Source organism: Buteo buteo, chromosome 4 (genome assembly GCF_964188355.1).
Source record: "Buteo buteo chromosome 4, bButBut1.hap1.1, whole genome shotgun sequence".
Taxonomy (NCBI): domain Eukaryota; kingdom Metazoa; phylum Chordata; class Aves; order Accipitriformes; family Accipitridae; genus Buteo; species Buteo buteo.
Window position 1 is genome coordinate 14,809,495 of NC_134174.1, and position 23,326 is coordinate 14,832,820.

The 23,326-nt window shown below is 37.0% G+C and overlaps 1 protein-coding gene across 6 annotated transcripts in view; it reads right to left on the reverse strand.

The window, feature by feature from the left end:
- The window catches only part of SRPK2 (SRSF protein kinase 2), a 149,238-nt gene that overhangs the window by 23,004 nt on the left and 102,908 nt on the right, over positions 1-23,326 (reverse strand). For all 6 annotated transcript variants that reach the window (XM_075024820.1, XM_075024819.1, XM_075024815.1 and 3 more), the window contains 8 exons: positions 20,309-20,417; positions 19,684-19,771; positions 19,359-19,446; positions 13,469-13,575; positions 6,857-7,022; positions 4,805-4,830; positions 3,127-3,373; positions 1,696-2,184 (listed from right to left, as the gene is read on the reverse strand). In XM_075024820.1, coding sequence (XP_074880921.1) covers positions 1,696-2,184; positions 3,127-3,373; positions 4,805-4,830; positions 6,857-7,022; positions 13,469-13,575; positions 19,359-19,446; positions 19,684-19,771; positions 20,309-20,417 — 1,320 coding nt within the window. The remainder of the gene's footprint in view (positions 1-1,695; positions 2,185-3,126; positions 3,374-4,804; positions 4,831-6,856; positions 7,023-13,468; positions 13,576-19,358; positions 19,447-19,683; positions 19,772-20,308; positions 20,418-23,326) is intronic.

Consider the following 23,326-nt stretch of genomic DNA (forward strand, 5'->3'; position numbering starts at 1 on the left):
CTTGTTGAGTTTTAATAAAAGGTTGAGAGGAACTGTTTGAAACAGAAAAGAACCGTTAATGAATGAAAACAGCATATTACAGAATTTTTTAAGGACTGAGAACAGATATAACAAGAAGCAATAGCTAGAAGCTGCAGCCAGACAAATCCAAAATTGCGACATTCTTCTGAAACAATTCTGAGTACTGACCAGTGGAACACACTTCAACCACACTAGATTTTTTTATCACTTCATTTGTCCAAATCAAGAGGAGGGATCTTTTTGGAGAATATGTTTTAAGCCAAAGACAGGTTACTGGGCTTAATAGATGGTGTATTACTGGCTTGTTATAAAAGGAAGTCAGGTTACATGATCTCATGATCACCTTCTGCCCTTAAACTATGGGAATAATGCTTACTTGCAACTACAACCTTCCTTTTCTCTTTCCTGTATAGACTGACCTGTCAATGTCAATATTTCATCTACAATAACTTATCTAATACCCTTAAAAACAAAGTTCTACAGCAGAAAAAAAAAATCATAGTTCTGCTTTCCTCTTAAAATTTAAGATGGTAAATTTGTTTGAATTTAACTAGAATACCTTTGCATTGTGTTCCAAGCTCCATCTATCAAACTCACAGTTTTGAATGCAAGAAAAATCACCTAATTTACTTAAAGTAAGCTCAGCTAAGCTACTGCCTTTAATGTGACTACTACAATTTTTTCTTAACCTAACTACTGCCTTTCTATTCCACTTACTTGCCTCTTTTTTTTTACTGTAATACACACTCATGCTACAAGACAGAAGTCTTCCATCAACTCAAATCAAAAGTGGTTTCCCCCCCTCCCATTTCTAAAAGCCATTCAAAACTAATACATTTGCTTTTCCTTGAAACCTGGTCCTAGGAGGTCAAAATTCACCAGGATGCTTTGGGACCAAACTAACTTAAAGGCCTCCCCCTTCATTTCTAGATATCTGCTCTGCCTTTTTGCCAAAAGTCTTCTAACATGAAATACTAAATTTAAAATAATAATTGAGATTTTTGCATTCACACGATGTATGATTCAATCAGCAAAATGTTCAGCATAGATGAAACCAAGAAGATGAAATCAGCAATGGAAAAAGGGTTCCCATTAGTGGGCTGCAGCTGTAACCTAACCCTAGCTATGGTTAATCTGACCCCATATCCCACTTCCCTCCCCAACTCTGGGCAGTACCTAGGGAAGAGAGCATTTGGGGGCAGTCTGCACAAATTTCTCTGACTGCAGAGGATGGCACATAGGCACCACCTTTTCAGTGGGCACTCTTCAGACTCAAGCATGAAGGAGGCCAGGACATTAGTAGGTTTGGCACCAACCCAGAAACTAAACACATTTAAAACACTTCACCTGTAGGTAGAAAGATGTCAACATCACTAAGAAGTGCTAGACCTTATGTTCAAAGTCAGGGAAATGGTGTGATACAGTTCTTTTCTGTTATAGAAAAGTCCTTTTATGTTACTGAATGAATTGTGTGACAGCCTACCCATAAGGCTTTGTACTGAATTTTCATCAAAAATACCCCAAACGAGTAAAAAGTAGTATCTGCATACATGTGTCACTGAACACAGATAAAACATACATAAGGTTTATCCCCACTATTCATTCTACGTAAGACATCCCCTACAGCTCCAAGAAACTTCAAGCATGGCATATGCCACTAGGAAGAATACTTACTTTTTGGCAAATCCCCAGTGCTTGAAGCTGAAACTGTTCTGCTCCTGTCATGAGATGGGCTGCTCTCCTCTCTTTCGGTTACAGTTGATCCTTCAGAAACAGCAGAACCACAAGCTACAGACTCTAGAGCCCCAGAGAACACTGAAGATGAAAATTCAGAGAACTGTGACTCAGGGATTTTATGACGTCCATTTGGCAATTCACCATTAAACTGTTCATAGGAGCTGCTATAAGAGTAATCGCTTTTTGCATTTGGCTCATCAAGATTATACTCCTCTGGATTTGGACATTCTTCCTCTTCCTCATCTTCATCTTCAATCTGTTGTTCCAATAGGAATGGGCCGTTCACAATATGGCCATTTGTTTTGGGGGATTCTATCCACTTAGGGTCTGTAGGGTCAGTGTTGACAAGTTCCTGCTCGACATCGTCATCTTTTTCCGTGTTTTCTTTCTCTGTGTCTTCTTTTTCGTCCTGATCTTCTGCTTCACCTGAAAAATTTCAATGAGCAACATATTAGATCATAAATCAATATAGCATTTTGAAATTAGGCATTAATGATGTTTAACTCTTCAGTAACTACTTGACTTCTGACATAGCACACACTGAGATCACTGCAAAAGACCTTAAAATCTAAATTAAAGGCGGAAGAACGAACTAATAAGGATGCTGAAAAAAATAAACAATGGGAAGTGGTTCAGGAGGGAACAATTCAGAAGAGAAGAATGTTGTGAAGGGACGATACATGAGATCTTGAAAGCAAGCTTTACAGATCTGTAACTCAATCTGTGTCAAACAGTGAGTCATCATAGAAGTAGGAAAATTCACAGTAAGAGCAGAACAAAACTAAACCAAATCAAAAGACAGTTACATTTTTATCAGAATTGGAAGCAGTTGACAAGAAAACCAGGGAAGCCAGAATGGAGCTGGACCATAACAATTATGCTCCAAATCACCAGGACTAAACAAGAACTTTAACAAGACATCTTAAAAATTTTAGTGAAGAAGCTGCAATCATTATTATCTGATAGACCGTTACAACAAATATTGTAAGAAAAGGGGAAAGTAACGATGACTCTAACTACATTAATGTTACAGAATAGAAATTAATCTTATTTTTCTTCTATTTCACCAAGATACTCAGTTACGGCACATAATGTGGTATGACAACTGACTGTTCTGTTGAATTTTCTGTGTGCTCTTTCATGGGATTTGATAGCTAGATTGCTATTGATGTTCTTCACTTCTGTAGTGGGTCTGACTTTACTTTTCCTTTTTAGACTTTATAGTTATGATTTTACCTACAGGAGAAAATGAAACTTAATGATCTAGGACAGTTTGGAGATTTTGTTCATTGCACAAGATGCAATGCTGCAGTTACTTTCTCCTCTGAAACAGTAAATTCAGGGTCAATAAAAGCAGTTAATACTAACCATCATCATTTCCAGGTTCTTCATCTACTACCTCTTCTATATCAGCTGTTTTTAGTTTCACCTCTGGGTGGTACTCATCTTCTTGTTCATTTGATGGTACAGCTGAGGTTACATTTTCTTCTATTTTTTTCCTTTCAGCTTCTCGCTCTAGTTCTTCTATTTCCTGCAGGCGTTTTTCTAACAGCTCAGCTTGTCTCTTCTGTTTTTTCTTCAGTTTCTTCTTTTTGTTTTTGGATATTTTTCCAACCTGAAATATTAATACAAACAAAAGGAAACAAAAAAACCCTGAACAATTATTCTCAAGGCATCTCACAGCAAATTCACTTACAGTATGTTTACTTTTTATTTGAAAATACTGGATGACAATTAAAATAGCAAATATATTGCTTTTTCCATTTTACTTCACATCAAGAATGGTGTAGGGTTATATGAAGTAAAAAAGTAATCAAAATTTTATATAGTTATACATGTTTTTACATGGTTGTCCATTAGATACAAGAGCAAAATAATCTCGACTAGGCAAAATAAACTTCACTCTAGGTTAACAGATTATACTGTATGTGGAAGATAGTCTGCTATCATATCTAGTTATTTACATGTAAATTTTATACATTATTTCTCTCTCTGTATAATGCAGGTAATGACCTGCAAAAGAATGCTGAGAAAAATGATACAAGAAAGCCAAAGAGATTGAAAACAGTAAAGAATTTTAAATAAATCCTATGTTGTTCAGCTATTTCCCAGTGAAAGGAAGGCATTTTTATTATACACTTCTGGCCCAAAACATATGAATCACAAACAACAGATGGCCATTACAGAAAGTTTCACATTTTATATAACATAAGGATTGAAAAACTCAGGTACAATAACAAGGAAAAGAAAAATTAACACATCTGAGCTAGGATTGAAACACTTTCTTATATTTTAACTGAATTCTGACTTCTATTTTTACTATTTGATAAATGAAATCTATCCAGTTTTCATTCATTGTTTAGATATCCCCGTAAGAAATCCTCATATAATTCAAAAATAAAGTACAAGGAACAAAGGTAAATGTTATTTTCTCAAAGGCTTATCTGGAAATCCTGTTATCTTCAAAAGAAGCTATGGTACAGTCAAAACAAGACAGTTAATTTGACAATCCTATTGATTTTCATCCATGTTGTATGCCCATTGAAATTATATACGTTCTGTACACACAGACATAGAAAGCAGGTTTGACCTTAGATATTTCTAAGCAGCAGTATTATCAGTGGTTATTTGTTGTATGTATACAGCAAAAAGATCTTTCAAACCTCCTAAAAAACCCTCTCCTTTAAGGCCTTGATGATTAAGGCCTTAAAGTCCTTAAGCTATCTGCAATGCGTGATATTTAGTGCAGGCACCCATTTTTGTCAGGATTTGAACAGAATGGATTATTCCTCAAGAGATGAAAATAGCAATACTTAACTTTCTTTGACATCACTATAGAATTTTAAGTCTATGAGAGTTTCCATCAGAGAAATACTGTGCTTAAAAGTGGTAAGGCCAAAGACATTAAAAGTGTTCTTTGAAAGATAAAAGCTTTATTCAAAGGAAGCTTCTGAAAAGGGTAGACTACCAACAGTCTGACAGCTACTAATACCTACAGAAACACAGAAAATAAGATAGTTAACTTGAATTATATAACAATACTTACAGGCTTTTGTTGTGGAGCTGTACTCACTAAAAAGAAAAAAATAAAATTTTAAAGATATATTTTTACAAAAACAACTCCATAAAAGCAGAAAGTAGTAGAAATCATGTAAAAATATTCTTAACTAAATATAAGGCAGTGAATTTTTTTTTAGCTGGATTTTTTACTCTTTACAAGTACCTGCTGCTGTCTCCATTATAGCATCTGGAATTGGAAGGAGCTAGCATCAGTATCTGTTCACTCTACTGTGGTTGGTGGAGAGTTAATGAAAGTCAGAAAGGAAAGTCTGAATCAGTGAAGAGTGAAGTTGTCACAGATTAAGTGTATGTAGTTAGCTGACTGAGGAGGTATAGACATATTCTAAATAGTTCAGGGAATATCAACAGAGACAACTACTGTGTTGCACTCAACAGAAAAGTCAAAAGTTTGACTGCTAGGACTGGAGGCATGAAGAAGTGCCTATGGCAAAAAGCACACCACCACAAAAAAAGCATCTCCAGCATGGACCTCTTCCTTAAGCATCTCTCAGAAGGATACCATCAACGACTAGGTCTGATGAGATTACAAACTAGCTGTGATAATGCACAGAACAGCAATACAAGCCACACACCCACCCCACCTCCCAAAATAATCAAAACCAATAGAAATAACCAAATATGGGAGACAGAGGCAAAGTGGAAGTGAGAAAGAGGAACTGAACGGGGGAAGAGAACCTCTCATGACCTTCTTCAGACATACAGGCATATGGCAATTAACAAATGCAAAATAAAAAACAGAACAGAGACAGTTGAGAATTCAGAGCTCTTTTATAGCTTCAGCTCCTGCTGGTAAGGTCAGGGATGAAACTGCTTGTATGCCCCTGAAAGGGCAACGTTTTCAAAAAGATTCTTAAACTTGAGTACCATTGCTGCTCTAAAAAGGGTAATTATGCAGAACCTGTTCTTGAAATGCTGTAAAGAAAACACATCTTCAGCTTCTGTGTGGAAAGCCATGGATTTAATTACTATTTGTTAAGAACAAAGTGTGATAAGAACTCCATCAATATATTCCTTAAAGTAATATTTATTTTAATGTCAGGAAGCAATATAAAGGCTGCATGAACAAAATCAAGTTACTTCCCACACAAACAACATACAGTCTTTAGCTATGTGATTACATATTATGTAAAGTTCAATACAATATATTCACAGTTTATAAGATTTTGCATCTTAACTTATATAATACTGTGAAATATTTATGGATTTTGACCACAGTATTTGTCCCTGATATAGCAGGTATTTTTACTATACCTCAGAGATTGTTATCTGTGATATATTTTCTGACAATATTACAAAGGTATTTAAACGTTATTTCTCTACTGCCTGTAGCTGATGTGCTCAACTGGCGAATAAATAGCAACCATGGTACTAAAGATCACTGGAAAAGCCACACTTCCTCTTTGCTTGTCTTTACTGATTGCTGTGAATTTCCTTTACCTTGCTTTCTCCTAGCTGAACATAATGTACAGTTCCTATCTAAACTCTTGGCAATTTTAACATAAAACATTTCACACACAGTGCTAGGTAGAAGGGCTTATCACAAATTCAGTTAGGTACATAAGTTCCATTTTCAAGCGTGAAAAACTATGCACTCTAAGACTTTTCATTGCATCCTGAGAATAAGTTATGACTGACAAGAGAGCAGATCATTTCACAAGGATGCTGATTAACTTGTAATAGAACTAGACATATAATTTACGTAAGTTTATTAATCATTGTCAATTCTAGAGATGCAAGGCCCCAGTGCAGCTAAAACCCAGCCGTTAAAGCTTGTGGGGTGGGAGAAGAGTCAGTTTATACCACAAATCTTTTTCTGCCTCTGGGGACCCCAAAAATTTGAATGTGCAAAACTGAGAAGAAAGCATTTCCCTGATAGTTTCCAGAGCATAAGGATTAACTAGAACATGCATTTTTCACACACAGTTATTTAAAATGATCATTTTCATTAAACAAAATATTGTTAGCATTAATACACTGATGGAACTTTACTACATTGCATTTAAATATAGTATCATACCTGCTGAGCCAGAGGGGGGAGGAGCACCAGCCTTCTGCCACTCAGTAGCTTCAGCAGCCATTCTACGAACATAGGCATCATCCACGCACATCAATATGTTTTCTGGCTTTATATCCGTATGAATGATCTTGCACTTGCTGTGTAGATAATCTAGACCTTGAAGTACCTAATTACAAAAGGATTTTTTAAGACTTTATTTTAATTACCCAGACCAAGATAAAAGTATTTATTAGTAGTACAGAGATGTTCAACCAACTCTCTGCAGTCCATATGTGGCCTGACAGGGTAATTTAATTAGCTCATAAATCCAGTTATGAGACTTTCATGAGTAAGACCATGGCTGGCTGAACTGTCTTGATGACAGCACCCTACTACTCTCTAGACTTCCATTTCCCAAGTGCTCTTTAGTTGATCTGCACATGTGTAAAAAACCTTGATACAACTTCCTTTGAAAAAGGAATTTGGCTGCTCGGTCAGAAAGACTATTCCTTACTGGTTGATTGTTTAAAAGACAGTTATTTGAAAAAACCCGCTGCAAGTACTACATACTGTAACTGAAGTTTTATGGTTTGTGAATAATCATCTTACAATTGAGTAGGAAAAAAAGCAAAAAGGGGAATGAGTTGTTGAGAATGCTAACTATAGTTTTCCTTAGAATACCAATAGTAATTCAGCTTTTAATGCGACCAAGATGTCACATAAGGATATGTCTACCTTTGTCACATGTATTTTTCCACTAGTCTTTCACACTCTCTGTAGGCTAAATTCTGCTAGTTCCTATCAAACCTGCATATCCTAAGTCTTAACAATGCATTCTGGAGTAAGAATTAAACCATGATTTTTACACAATGAAAAAATTTCTCTAATTCTGACTGGAACAGAAATACAATAGTTTGTGTGATTTTACAAGTATTTCAGGTAAGACCTAGGTATGATAAACTGTGGGAGTCAATTACTGCAATTATTCAATACAGAATAATGTAACAGTGTAAACCAAGCTATTGCTATGATAATCTACAAAAAAGCAGAAACCTAGCTGACCCCACTTAAAAAAACTTCTTTCACTTTTTTTCTACAGCAGCAAACAGACCTCCAGACTCATGAGCTCCAGCTACAAGAACATCCTGCCATTCTAGGTACTTTATAAATTAATTAGCAAGCTCCTTGCTCTCAGGATCGTTTAAGACCTAACTAGCTAGGGTGAACTTTAAAAGCAAAACATGTTGGTTCAAAAAAACAGTAATAGACTACAAAGACATTTATTTAGTCTACCACCCAGTCCTTAGCTAGTACCAGAGCTGGCACATCCATCCAGCACACAAGGCAGCTCAAGAGAAGAAAAGCAGCAGCATGTGTATATTTACGCTCAGGCTAATGTATCCTAGAAATACCTCAAGTGCAAGGCTCTTCTTTCTCCAGTTCGGGAGCTAGACTAGAACAGCAACTACCTGAAAAGCTTTCTTTATATGCCTATATAAAAACTGTATGTTCACTTGAGCAGGACTCAGTGTCAGTGCCAATAGTACACCTAAAAACTGATGTGTTCTTGATAATCGGGATTTTTTCCCCTGCAGATCCAAAATATGCTTGACTACTTGCCAGAGCAACTGAAAGAACATACAGTATGTCTTGAAGTAAGAAATGTTGAAGAAAGATTGGTTTATACTGGGAAGGTAGTTAGTGGTTAAATGACATCAAATTTGAAGAGAGGCATTAAAAGCAACAGCAACATGAAGATGGATTATAAAAGTCTCTTCCCTCCCCCACTACACTACAGACTATCTTACAAATCACCACTGAATGTCTGTAATTCTGAGACCAAGAAAAAAAAGATTCCAGAGTACACTGAAAGCTATAAACATTCAGAAGAAAAAAATATCTGTTCCACTGCGATATGTAGAAGTGGAATTCATGTGAAACTAGATTTTATTATCTCCCACTTTTAAAAGGACAGCCTTTCCCCCTCTTAAGTAACAGTGTTAGGGTGACAGCTCTGTCTTTAATTTGGCTTAAGAGTCCTTTTTGGGGGAAGAAAAAAAAAAAAAGAAAACAAAATATTTTTTAGAATCCCAATCAGTTCCATGACTTACCATAAGGATCATTCTGCTAGAATTTTATAATTAGAAAGAATGTTCTTAGCTCTCTTAAAATGTGGATCAGACTTCTTCACCCTAAAAACTGGAAGCACATTTGTACCACTAAACCAGAACGGAAACATGTACTACATGGACATGCTTTGCACCGTGCTCCGAGATGATGAAGAACAGGGAAAACACTCCCAGTTTTTATTTATTTGTCTACTGGAAAAAGAAAAAAAAGAGGAAATGGGTAATGTCTTGTGAGTCTGAAAAATTACGACAGACCCTGTTGCTACAATCAAAAATGTAAATTAGAAGGCTGTATTTTTTCCCTTGTAAAGGTCACATGGTTAGGTTCACATAAGTAAGCTCATAATTTGCAGTTTCTAATTAATATTAACTTCTTTTTCTTTCTTTTTCATACAAGGAGCCACACCATATTGACGCATTAAACAGATTATTTACTATACTGTCGATCAAGGCAAAAGTGAAAATTTTCATTGATCAAACACACGATGCTCGTTTCATCATCAGTTTCAGAACACGATCCTCTCAAAAGGGACTGATGCTATATATATTTTACAACCCAAAGTAAGGATTCCAGAAGTAAATAAATGGGACAGTTTGAATTATCTCCACTGCAAAAAAGGAACTACAGCAACTGGCCTTTTTTTCAATTCTGCAAGGTCTTCTTTTGCATGACAGTTCATCTAACTCTACCCCAGGAGAAAAAACCTGCTTGAAACTGAACTGAAATTTATTAAGAAACTCAACTCTCAGCTGCATTTTAAAATAAACCTAGTTTTGTCCCAATGTCCAAAAGTACTCAAAAATGGAAATAATAGTCCAAATCATAGCATTAAAAATTCCTTTTCAATTGTAGCATGGAATTATAGTACTTTCTGAAACAAAATGGTTTGCTGTACAGTAACACCAGTGCAATAATTGAACTGTTTCATATTCAAGTTTTATAAATAAGTTCTTGGAGCACGTGTAGCACAAGTTTTGTCTAGTAGAAAAAAGAATAAGGATCTGCGTTATCTTCAATGAGATGAACAACCTGGGAGTCTTAACAGTCAATGCCACTCTCCCTAGTCCAAACAGTTCATTCCAACCTCACAAAAATTAAACCTTTTTAATCTGTCAGGATTAACCCATTCCTCTTTTTTCAGGTATCAAGTGTTTGAATTACTTGGAATTTTTACCTTTGCTTACATGCAAAGAGTAATTTAGGTTGGAAGATTGTGTGATGCAAACCCTCCCCGCCTAAGTCACACCGGCTTCAAAGTTGTATCTTGCCTCAAAATCAGACCAGCCTGCTCAGAGCCTTTATCCAGTTCATTTCTGACTATTTCCTAAGATGCAGACTGCGTATCACTGTGTAACACTGTAGATAAACTGTTCCAGTGCCTGACCACCCTCATTACAAAGAATTTCTTCCTAATATGTAACTAGAATGTCTCTTTTTGTACCTCTGCTTCTTGCCCTATCTCTGTGTATTGACAAGAGAAGTCTGGCTCCATTTTCTGTATCTGTCCTGAAGAGATCAAAAGTTTCCCCCTTTATTAGCCTTTTCTTCTCAAAACTGAACAAACCAGTTCTTCCAAGACCTCTCATACATCATATGCTGCAGCTCCCCGATACTCTTCGTGGCCTTTCACTGGACTCAATTCAGTAAGCCAATGTCTTGCACTTGGAGCCCAAAACTGTAGAGTGTCCTGGTACTAAAACAGAGCCCTCATTCTGCTGCCTACACTCTTGCTAATGTGGCCTACTACACGGTTAGCTTTCATTATCACAGGAGCCCACCACTGCCTCACATTCAGCTTGTCTACCAGGACCCCTCATGCCAAGCCTGCCATCAGTCTCCACATTTTCAACTAGTTCTTCCTTATTCATAACCAGTCCAGCAAGGTGCATCTCCAACTTGTCTCCTTGCTGAGACACAGCTCACCCTATGCTGAGAAACTGTCCTCAACACACTGCAGAAATTTCCTTGACTGCATGTGCCCCACCAGAGTAGGTATTAACGTGGTTAAAAGGCTCCGTAAGAACCAGATTATTCCAGCTTTCTAAAGAAGGTGCTTCTCATCTGCTTCTGAAATTGGCAGCCTGTAGCAGATACATACCATGATGTCACCCTTGTTGGTCTTCCCTCTCACCCTGACCCACTCTACGGCAAAGATTCAAATATTTAAGCTCAACTTCTCTTCCCTGGCCACCCTTTCTAAGTGCCTTTATCAGGCTACTGCTGCTCTCCAGGGATCTAAGCTATCACACCACACCTCTGTGCTCACAATGAGGTCATAGCTCTGCGACCGCATATGGATTTCTAATCCTTGTCCTCTGTTCCCCATGCTGTATGCATTTATATATGCCACTTGAGTCAGGTCCCCCAGTCATGACGATCAGAGAAAGCACTGAGAGCCTCCCCCATAATTCTGTCCCTCAGGCTCCTGTCCTTGCTGACCCCAGTTCTCACTGGGTTGTGGTCACCATCCCTGAAGATCCCACCTGAAAATCCTCCTCTGCTAGGTTACAGGAGCCTGTTGGTAAAGATGCTGTGAAGATGGGTTCAGAAGTTCTCACCTTCCTTCCAAAACAGGGTTGTTTTCAGCTTGGATCCATTCAGTGGTCTGGCTTACAGCCTGTTTCTACAAACAGGCAGTGTAACTGAGGTAAGAGTAAACTGCAGCAGGGAGCTCCTAAACCTGGCTTTGCTGCTAAACCCAGTGTATCAAGAAATTACATAGTAATTTCTCAGGTTTTGGCCAAACTCCAGGACAATGGTGCAACCAAAGTGAAAATGTTCCGAACAACAACAAAAAAGAATGTTTACTGAAAACAGTGGGTATTTACATGCACATATACCACAAACACATATATTCCCTTTTCTTAGCAGACAGCTCAGTTCAGCTGGAGCACTGCATTACTACAGCTCCTTATTTCTAGTATCTGAGCCACTTAGTTGCATAGAAATTCATGGACCTAAAACTTCAACTGTGTACTAACAACTGCATTGATCAGGTTATTTAGCTAATTCTGATTAAAGAGCTGATAGGTTGATATTCACCAGTTGACATACAATAATAATTACAAAGAAAGTAACTACTTTAACAGATCACTTGATAAAATACAGGTAAAGTTGATGAAAGGCAATACAAGTTATGTAAGTGCCAAAATACTTCATGTGTCATTTGTAGGTATTAACTGCACATAGATTCATAGTATATACAAAATCACAGAGAAAGAGAGAGATGATTTTTCCTTGCTGAGACACTATTTCTCCTTAAGATCACCTCTCAGCAATTTGTTTTTCATAGTATAGCAAAAGAACATATTTTGAAAGAACATGTCCCAGTGAAACGTTCAACTGTTTCATCTAGTTAACCCTCTGACTTTACAAAAACTTTAATACAGATAGACAACAATTTTTCAAAGAACAATTTTTTCCTTTAGAACCTACTTTTCAGAGAGATATAATTTTTGTTCAGTTTTGTTGTGGTTCAACCCCAGCCAGCAACTAAGCACCATGCAGCCACTCTCTCTCTTCCCCCCCACCCAGTGGGATGAGGGAGAGAATCAGGAAAAAAGTAAAACTCGTGGGTTGAGATAAGAACAGTTTAATAGAACAGAAAGGAAGAAAATAATAATGATTACAAAAATAATAAAAGAATTGGAATATACAGAACAAGTGATGCAAAATGCAATTGCTCACCACTCGCTGACTGATGCCCAGTTAGTTCCCAAGCAGCAATCCATACCCCCAGGCCAACTCCCCCCAGTTCATATACTGGGCATGACATCACATGGTATGGAATACCCTTTTGGCCCGTTTGGGTCAGCTGTCCTGGCTGTGCCCCCTCCCAACTTCTTGTGCCCCTCCAGCTTTCTCACTGGCTGGGCATAAGAAGCTGAAAAATCCTTGACTTAGTCTAAACACTACTTAGCAACAACTGAAAACATCAGTGTGTTATCAACATTCTACTCATACCAAATCCAAAACATAACACTATACCAGCTCCTAGAATGAAAATTTACTCCATCACAGATGAAACCAGGACAATAATAATAATAATAATTATTATTATTATTCCCACTGTTCTGCTGTGCTGATGTTTTATCTTCCAGAAGATCTTATATTTAGAAGCATGACATGTCAACCAAAACTGCAACTGAATATTAATATCCTTACATCTATGAAAAAGACTCATTGCTTCAACTTTTTATTTTCTAAAGCAGCTCAGGAAACTCCCTTATCAGAGCAAAACCTTGATTTAAAAAAAACAAACACCAAAACAAAACAAAAAACAAAAACAAAAACAAAAAAACCCCACAACACAACCCCGCCACCCCCACCCCAGCATGCAGAAATGCAGGCTACCAAGAAAGAAGCTTTTGCAAACCCCCCTGGAATTACCAATAACATTGTCTTAGATATTCATTAGTAAGAGTTCAGTTGAAATATCATCATTCTAATTTTCAGTGTTAACGATGGTGGAAAAACCTTATTATAACATTAAAAAAAACTTACCTGTCGAATTATACTTTTTACACAACGAATGGGAAGGCCTTGATAATTGGACTTGATAATCCATTTTAGGAGATGATGTCCAAGTACTTCGAAGACCATACAGACATCTGGGATTTAATTAAGGATAATTTCCAAATAAACTTGTTGATGAGATCAACACAAATGTTTGTTTGCATACTGGCTAAAGCAATCATCACCCTGTTTAGAGGAAAAACAGTTCCCCCTAAAATGAGCAGAACGTGGTATATGCTTTGGTACTACATTTGAATTATATATAAACATATACAAGAACAGTGCCCAAACACAGAACAACTTAAAATAAAACATGTTAATTATGCAAATCTTGTCAGTTATTTCTACATGTTAACAATAGCATTAGGGTGAACAATGAAATAGGTATTTGTAAAAAAAACCAACCAAACAACCAAACAAAAAACCTAATTAATTTTTGTTTTCTTTGAAACAGTTAAAAGTACTGATTTGACTTATTATCTCTAGTTTCTAATAAATTTTAAATGATATGAATAGAAGGTTTTAACAACAAGAGCCTGCAGAAACTGTTTTAGAAAGAGAACCATACTAAACATCTTTTTGATTAGGCTCAATTAAGAATCACTTGACAACAAAGACTAAAGTAGTAAGAGAATGGATCTCTTACCACCTTCAGTTTTAACTGCAGAGAATAATGGCAATCACCAAAGAACTCAGGAACAAAGAAAATGTGGAACTTGGAAAGGACATGCATGAAACACAATACCAAAAAGTTTAATTTGACCCAGCATCTACTATTGGCCACCAACAGAGGCCAGCAGTAGATGATCAGGGAGGAGTATTAGGAAAAAACAAGATGTACAACTTCCAGTGATTTGTGGTTCAAGGGCTTCCTAAATTAGAGATTCTACACTTAATACACCTGGGTAGGTTACCTTTCTATTGAGAAAAATATTCAGATAGTCAAGCTAATTTTAAGTTTTATCAGCCACAACATTCTAGCAAGAAATTATACAATTTGACTATACTGAGTTAATCCTCAGACATGACCTGGGAATTACCTTAATGACCCTGGAAATCGGAAAGAATGTTAAAACCTTAACTATGTGATACAATAACCTTGCAAAGTTTAATGTAATACAAATAACAGAAAATGTATTAATTGACGGATACTGAAAGAAAATCTCAACAGATTAAATTAGACTGTATCTCAGAGACCAATTGGAGGGAACTGGACTGTTAGGGGAGAAGTCTTACCTAACTTCTCCAAGTTCTTTTAACTAGAGTCTTGGCAATGACCTTAGAGTAACCTGTCTTAACTTGTGTCAAAATGAGACTTACCTTGTCTATCGGTCTGTCATTTACATTCTTCTCCAGTACCTACCTATATGCATAAAGCTAACTGAAGTTTTAAAATCTACAACACCTATGCTGGAGGAGTTAGACCAAAGCTAAAAGGTCTCAAGGCTGGTCAAAGCTAAAAGGTCTCAAGGCTGGTCAAAGCTAAAAGGTCTCAAGGCTGGTCAAAGCTAAAAGGTCTCAAGGCTGGTCAAAGCTAAAAGGTCTCAAGGCTGGTCAAAGCTAAAAGGTCTCAAGGCTGGTCAAAGCTAAAAGGTCTCAAGGCTGGTCAAAGCTAAAAGGTCTCAAGGCTGGTCAAAGCATATTGTGACATTTTGTAACATTTTGATTGCTACTACTTGTTCATCTCTCTTCATGTTCCTTAATTCCTGTATTAGAGGAGACAGTGAATAGTCATTTCCCAACTGTATCAATCTACTCAGAATATTATAAAACTCTGTTCCATTCAGAAGAAGAAACAGTCCTGGTTACTAGTCACTAGTAAAGCACACAGCCATCAGAAAGGATGAGCAGAGCACATTAGCTCTGCAGGGCTTATTAACTTAGCCCACGCAGTGAAGTTGCAATGCTACAGCAACAGAGATTTCAGAAAGGCAGGACACTGCAGCATTCAGAAACGAAATTTAGGGCACCCGCCCACAGTCCTTCAGACCACTGCTGCTGCAGACTCTCCAATGCACATTCCTGCCATTCCTTGCACTTACAGAAGTGCTAAGCCTTCCCAGTAACCAGAAGAGAAAGGGGTGTAGGGAAGTGAATAGCTGAGAGGCAAGGGGAGGGCACTGAGAAGGAAGATCCAAGGAGGAATGGCAGAGGCAGACAAGGAGAGGGAGGGCCGTAAGAAAAGGAGAGGGAGGGCCGTAAGAAAGAGAAGTGAAGCCTACCTGAAAAAAAAGATTACAATGTTTTGCTGGGAGGACTCTGACAAACTCAAGGCATGCTCAGTACTGGGGAGGCAACTGGGATGGGGAGAAAACATAGAGGAGGCTCAGTGTTTGGAGCAGGTATGCAAAAATGTGACTGTTACCTGATTTACTATCCCGACCTGAAAAACATTAACTGTAGGTGAGACTGCCCACAACAAAGAGTTTGGGAAAAGCTGTGCATTAACTTTTAAAAAACCAGCCTTGCAAGCCCCAGGATCTTCCTACAGCACTAACATCCTGACAGAAGGGTATGTCCGAAAAGTCCTCCAGCAAAAATAAACCTGAATCCCACCCAACAGACATGCCTTTTATGAAATGGTCTTCGAAGCACTTTGGGGAATGTCTGAATGGGGGAAACTGAGCAGAGCAGCAGAAGTGACAGCAAACATAACATTAATCAGCTGACAGGCTTAAGTACTTAAAACTGTTCTTTCTTGACTAAAATCCTACCTGTAACCATCTATCTATCTACAAACACACATTACAGGAGCATTCAGAAATCTGATGAGGGTTAAAGACTAGTTAAGCTAAATGAAATAAGGCTCTGGTACCAACACAGAACACTTCTGGATATGTCACAGTTGCTTCTGGATTGGCAGCATTTAGGCTCTATGGCATTTAATTAATGCTGTATATTCTCTGGTGAACAATTTATTACAATTATTATAGCATCTGATTGTGTCAGGAATGTTTCCTCCGTTATTTTTTCACTTGTCTCTCCAAGCACTTGTTTCATTATGTAATTAACTGACTCTTTTATTAAAAAAATGCTACACTGAAATAAAGTGCCATTTATTAAGGCTCTAATAAATATCCAGTGCAGACAAACATAACAATTTACACTTACTGAAAACACCAACATGCCCAAGTTCAAGAATTGTTATCTCCTGAAAAAAATCCTAATTTCAATCTTTTTAAAATGTAAAAGTAGTTAAAAAATTACCAGTCTAGTGTAGCATAACACACATTATTAGAACTCCTCTGTATATAAACACTTATTACAGCTCCTAGGAGAAAGACGACTGTTTTTACACAGTGGCTCTGCACGTTCCCAGCTCTGTGGTACACGGTTCTTAACAAGTTTCCCTGTTCGGAAGCTCCACAACATTTTGTGGTATTAGCCATCCAAAGGATTCACCCACTTCTCTTCTGTCTTGCTTTAACTTTTCAATGTATTCCATAATGAATAATCAAGCCCCTATGAAACGTATGTTGTTTTAATTTACAGTCAAGGAACAGATATTTAGTGACTTGCTCAAAGGAAGCTGGAAACAGCAGAGCATGGAAAAACTCTCAAATTACTCTATTTCTCTCAACCTGTTCAACTCGGTAACACTAACATAGCACTAATATAGCAGTTTTAAAACCGAAACAAGTAGCAGCAAAATGTTAAAATCAGTTACCTGCTCCCTCCCAAAAGAACCTGCACCAAAGATTACTTTCCCTAGAAGACAAAAAGGAGTTATCAAATAATCAATGCAACCAACTGCTGCTCAAATAAGCAACGCAACTCAGGATGCACAAGCTGTTCACAAGAAAAAGTATAAGATACTTGATATCATATTTTCACTGGTAGTTAGGACTGACAGACTTCCAGCTGTAACTTAAATTTTAGTCCAGTATTAGCCCATCTTGTCCACTGTACCTTTCTGAAAAACGTACTTCTCAGTAAGGCAGGAACATTTGCCTTCCACATAAAACAACTTCCGTACTGCCAGAGTTTTCAACATGAGGGTAAAACCGAAACAGAATAAATCAGTACCAGCTGTCCAGTTTTCACCTGCTAATGCAAAGTTATCTGAACCCTTATTTTTCCCTAGTACATGGTCTCTTTTGGCTTTGTCAACTTAAGTGCTATATTTCAAGAAGATAAAGTTTGGATATGCTTTCAAAATATTATCACTAACAAAATTTACTCTTCACACTTAGAAATGGCTCTCACCTTTAATACAGATGTATACATACATGTGAGTCTTAGCAATAATTTAAGAATGTTATTGGGAAGCTGCTCTGTTAAGCTGATAAGAATTATTTCTATGTATAGCTGCGAATGCATTTTCTTTTTCCCCATTCCATATTAGTGTTTTACAGTGAAAACAGTAAGTCAAAATTTCTGATTTCTAAAAATAACTTTAATTATTCTTCAATTGTACAGCTGTCAGCTGAAGACCTGAAGTGCTTTGGTCGCATTATTTTTTTGTGAACATAGTTAGACGATAGAAGTATTTATAAAATACATCTTAATAAGCATCTCAAATTAAAACGTATTTTTTGTAGCATAATAGCAGCACCAAGAAACCCTAACCAGGGTTCTTTGCCTCACTGTGTTATGCAATTTCCTTGATCACAAACCACTTATATTCATGTTGAAATTACTACTGGCAACTGTCTTGTTTATTTTAATTCATTTTAATTTGATTATAAAACCTAGGAAAAAAGCAGACTATACTAACTTCACCTACATTTAAGCAGCTTTCTACCATGGTAGCTGACCACTGAAGCAATCAGGAAACAAATCAAAAGGGGACAAAGGGAAAGCAGTTAAGACACCATTCTGTAACTGAGAATACTTGTCCCTGCACTCTCATTCTCACTTACCACAAACCCAAAGGCTTCATAACTAATGTCAAGAGACAGATGGATGGGATGACAACTGCTTGCACACTTCTCCCTGAAAGGATGCTTTCTAGTGGGCATTCAGATTTACTGACAGTCACCTCCTAGATTCCTCTCCTAGAGGATGAGAGTTGGTGAAGAGCATCTTAACCTGATCTGCTGAAAACTGAAGGCACATCACCAAAATAAACTTAGTGTTAAGCTCTCTAGAGCAGGAACTGTCTCTGTCTGGTAATACAACACCATGAACAATGAGGTCTGATATTAGGGCTCCAAGACACAACAAGCATACACATAAATACCAGCTATAACAATAAACGAAAGCACAATAATATAATAAGCTGCTAAAATATCTCAATATAATTAGCATGGATAACTCACTTTAGCTCAACTCTAAAATCAAATATATTCATAGACCCAAAATTTTCCAAGAACAATATTCAGTCATATTTTACTGTCTCTCTCATCTTTTTTTTTTTTCCTTTTTTTTTTTTTTTCTTAAAGGAAGCATTTGAAGGTAAAGCTTTTTAAAACCTTTGCCAAAAAAGAGATTAACACCTGGCCAAAAGAGGACCACATAAACAAGAGAAGAATCTCCATGCCCTCACACTTCACACATGAAAACAGAAACCAGCTTCTTCATGACAGACACCTTCTTTCTCTTTATTCATCTAGAGCAAAACATATTTCCTATAAGCTTCAGTGATTACAAATCTTTTCAGTAGAACTCCAGTTTTTAAGTGAATTAACTACATCTAGTTCTAGCAGATCTTAACAGGATTCACGAGAATTTTTTTAATTTTGCGTTGTATTTAGAAAAGCTAAGCTACTTTCACTCCAGTAAGTGCATTACACATTGGTCTACCCTTTGTATCTACATTTTGGTGTTTCTACATTACATATTCAAAGTAAGACTAAACAGAAAAAAGCCAGAACTAAATGCTTACTTATCTCAGTAGATCATTTTAAATGAAGATGCCATGTTTTCAAAAGGATACGAATTCCATTCATTCCAGATATTTTGAAGTCATCAATTAGCTGTACAACCATATCCTTGTTAGGATCATTTGGGTCACTTTCACGAACCTAAACCAAGATGTAAACACTGACATTTTAGCAAAAAATTCACTTTAAAATACAAATTAGTTAGCTTTCCACGAGGTTAATATTTCAGAGCTTCAGAAATCATGGTACACATACTAAGCCAGCTATTTAGAAAAAAAATCTATGCAAAAAAAATTTAAAAACAATATTCTGCTACATTTTTAAAACTATTACTATTATTTTTGGTATTGAGAACTGTATTACATGAGCGATACTTACACATTTGAGCAACTTTATTTCATCCAAGGCTGTCTCTGTATAATGCTGGGCACTTTTTACAACTTTCATTGCAACAAACCTTTTCCCCCTTGAAAAGAACAAAAACATTTTCAACACATGCTCTGAGCTGAAGGTTGGGAAATTTTAAATAGACTATACCTAATGTATTCTGACAGAAAACACTGAAATTACACTTAAAAACAACTTTTAACAATACTCTGTTAACAGTCTGATTTATTGAATATTTTGTCCCCTTGATGCTAATGTTTTTAAAAGCGGAATTTGGTTACAAGTTTTACCATTCAGTCTAGGTATAACTGTATTTTTTTCATTAAAGATACAACAGAAATAAAAACATTAGCTTACTCTTGCATGTTCAAGACAACATGCAAATTCAATATAACCAAAGCTAATTTGTCAAAGAAAACAGAATTATACTTATTTCTGAGAGCTTTTATAAACTACACCCTTAACCAAGAGCAAAATAAGACTGCAAACATCTTTCTGCATAAAAAGATAGCAAACTTTTACTTAACTTTATCATGCATGTAAAATGAAAGTTACTGCAAACAAAATTAAGTAACATATTAAGAAAAAAGTGAATGGAAATAAATAGTTTTCTTACTGCATATCCCAGCATAGCCAGACTGTAGAGAAGTGTCCCCATCCTAACTTTCTAATAACATGATACCGGCCATTGAAAAGATCACCAATTTTCACTGGATGATAGCCTCCTTTCATGAAAAAATGAGTAAAGAAAAAATATTCAGAAAACAAACAATAATTCCCACATTTTAAAGTAATTCTTGTAGTATAAATTTTCCTCTTCAAATTGTCCTCTACTATAAATAGGAAATCTAAAGAAAATTTTAATCTAATGTTAAAAAATCTGCCTTACTAGGCCTGGAGGGAAAAAACTCATGTCCTGTAACTACTGTAGAGTTTATTTACCCTTCTCTCTTATGGCTTTTATTTGTGGTAATATTACCATCTGTTCTCTATTTCCCTAGGCTTATCTTCCACTTTGCAGAGTACAGAAAAGATCTACATTATTTCTTTATCATATTTGAAGCTTCTCCAGTCAAGATATTTTGCATGATTGCAGAAACAGTGACTGTTTTAATTCCCATTTGCTTTCTATTAATAAAGGCAGCAATAAAATACTTCCTGAGAAATTGTTAAGAACAACGCAGACTTTATTGATGCTCTTCTGCTTGGCTCCTGACCCATAGCAGCAATGCATTTTTCTTATGTCTGAGGTTTTTACAGTGAGGAAGAAGAGAGAGCAGGCAGCTATGGGCTTTGTCTGAACTGCTTTTTAATTACCAAAGTCTGCAGTTCTAACTTACACCACTATACAGCTCCTCAAAAGCCCCTTTAGGCAGAAAGGCGAAGAGGACAAAGCAGGCTGGAGCTCAGCTTTCTAGGCAGTGTGAAGAGGTGTAATGAAGCTTTTTATTTCCTTCATATTTAAAGAGGCATTCTTCCTCCCGGTCAAAGACAGGGAAGACAGTGATCACACAAGATTATTATTCAGACCTTAACACACTAAGAATAACATCCACTAACTGGATTGCCTAAATTGCAAACAAATAATGCAGCTGCACCATGCAACCCTCTAGGACATCACCAGCATCAGACTCAGAGCAGCTGTCAAGGAATCAATTCTTCAGCTCTTTCTGGTCCTTCACAATGTCATGCCCTACTCTCCTTTGGCAGGATCGTCAGTTACTGACTATTCCACTTAAAATTAGGAAAACCTCAGACTACTTTCTCTAAGTTGCTATATTTGTTTCGAAATCCCCTGAAAATCTTGTTAGAACTGGTGCCCAGGTAAGACAACAATGTGAACTTATCACTTAATTCCTTGGATTTAAAACAGGGACTTCTCTCTTACCTCCTTTTTATCTGTGGAACAGCGATATCAAATCTGGATATATTTATATCCTTTCTTTGCCAATAACATCATTTGCCTTACAAGAAGTTCAAGAGTTTATTTGTGAATTTTTCTCAAAAGCTTCCAGAGCAGATTAATAAATTTAATGCAACTGTACAATAGCACTATAAAGATTATATATTCAACAGAATGAAAAAGCCTAAATAATGTATTGCTTTAGATGTTGGTATGTCTCAACTGAAACTCTAAAACACGCACAGCTTTGATATTTGTATCGTGAGGTGTAACTTCAAACTTAGCAGACAGTCGGTGGTTTGCTCGCCGCGCAACCAAAAGCTGACCCATCCGACAGGGCTGCAGCTGCCCAGGCTCCCGCACGTCACACCGCTGGCAGAGACTCCAACAGCTCAGGCCAGAGCATCAGGGAAGCAGCACTCACAAGTATCCGTCTCAGCAGGGGCCGGTCTGAACCAAGTGACAGCAACCACTTCAGATGGGCAGAGCAAATCTTGGCTATATACAGCACTGACTTCACGCACCTCCCTGCCCACCTGCCTGGCAGTTTATACCACCGCAGAGGGTCAAGCATGTTCACAAGCACAGAAATGAGTCTGATGTGCATAGGTAGCACGGACAGACACAGAGAGCGCAGTCTCAGCTCTCCCAGCCGAGCAGTAAGGTGTTGAAGTTTCATCTTTTCCATGAAAATTTTGCACAAATCTATGAAGACCCAGATATGAGAACAACCTTTAAACTTTTAACCCGTGAGAATTATATACTTACTATCACACACGGTATTGCACTTCACAACTTTAGGCATACGGACACCAACATTTTCAGTTAAAAAAGGGCAAAGGAAAACAAAGGCCCTAGTTCAGGAGCAGTAACAGGGCATTGCAGGAGGACCAAGACATATGGACCCATACTAGGACCAAGTCCCAGGACTCCCCCTTGGGGGAAGACCTACCCTCCCCTCCATCACTGGGGAGAAAATGTTCGTGAAAAGCTGCCAGGACAACTCACCTAGCAACCTAAAAAGCTACCTTCATTTCCACTGCAGAACTGTGTCAACCTCAGTAAGAATGCACAACTCTGCCAAGCGGGAACTTCTTACTTTTCCAACGAAAAAGAATTAACTTTTGGAACACCGGACTAGATTTACACTCCAGAAAAGGATGGGGGACACAGACCTACTAAGTGTTGACTATTATGCTGTCCACTTCATATGCAAAAAGAAACAGTATCAGCTACATATGAAGCCCAAGTCCATTGAAGCTTCATTATTATATAGATTTTGCTGAACATAAATTTTGCTGAATAAACGAACACATATAAATCCATACTGACAGAAACATTAAAAACAAAACTAAACTTTAATTCGATCATCTATTTAACCATCCTTGCAGTAACAGCTAATGAAAATATTTTAAAATCTGAATAAATATTATCATATTTTAAGACAGCTATTAACTGGTTTAAAAAATAAAGTTATTACTCTTTGGTCAGTTCTTTCCATAAAACTCTATCCAGGATGATGAAGTGATAGATGAGGGTGGAAGATTAAAAGAACATAGCAATTCCACCTTTCCATAACTGAAAGGGTTTGCATTTGTGAAGTGAATCAAGTCTGCTGACCTGACAGCAAGAATTACATAAAACATACGTTACATAAAATGTTTTACAACTTTCCTAAATATCTAGTCCTATTAAATCATTCCTTAACAGTTATATGGCTTCAGATGTATA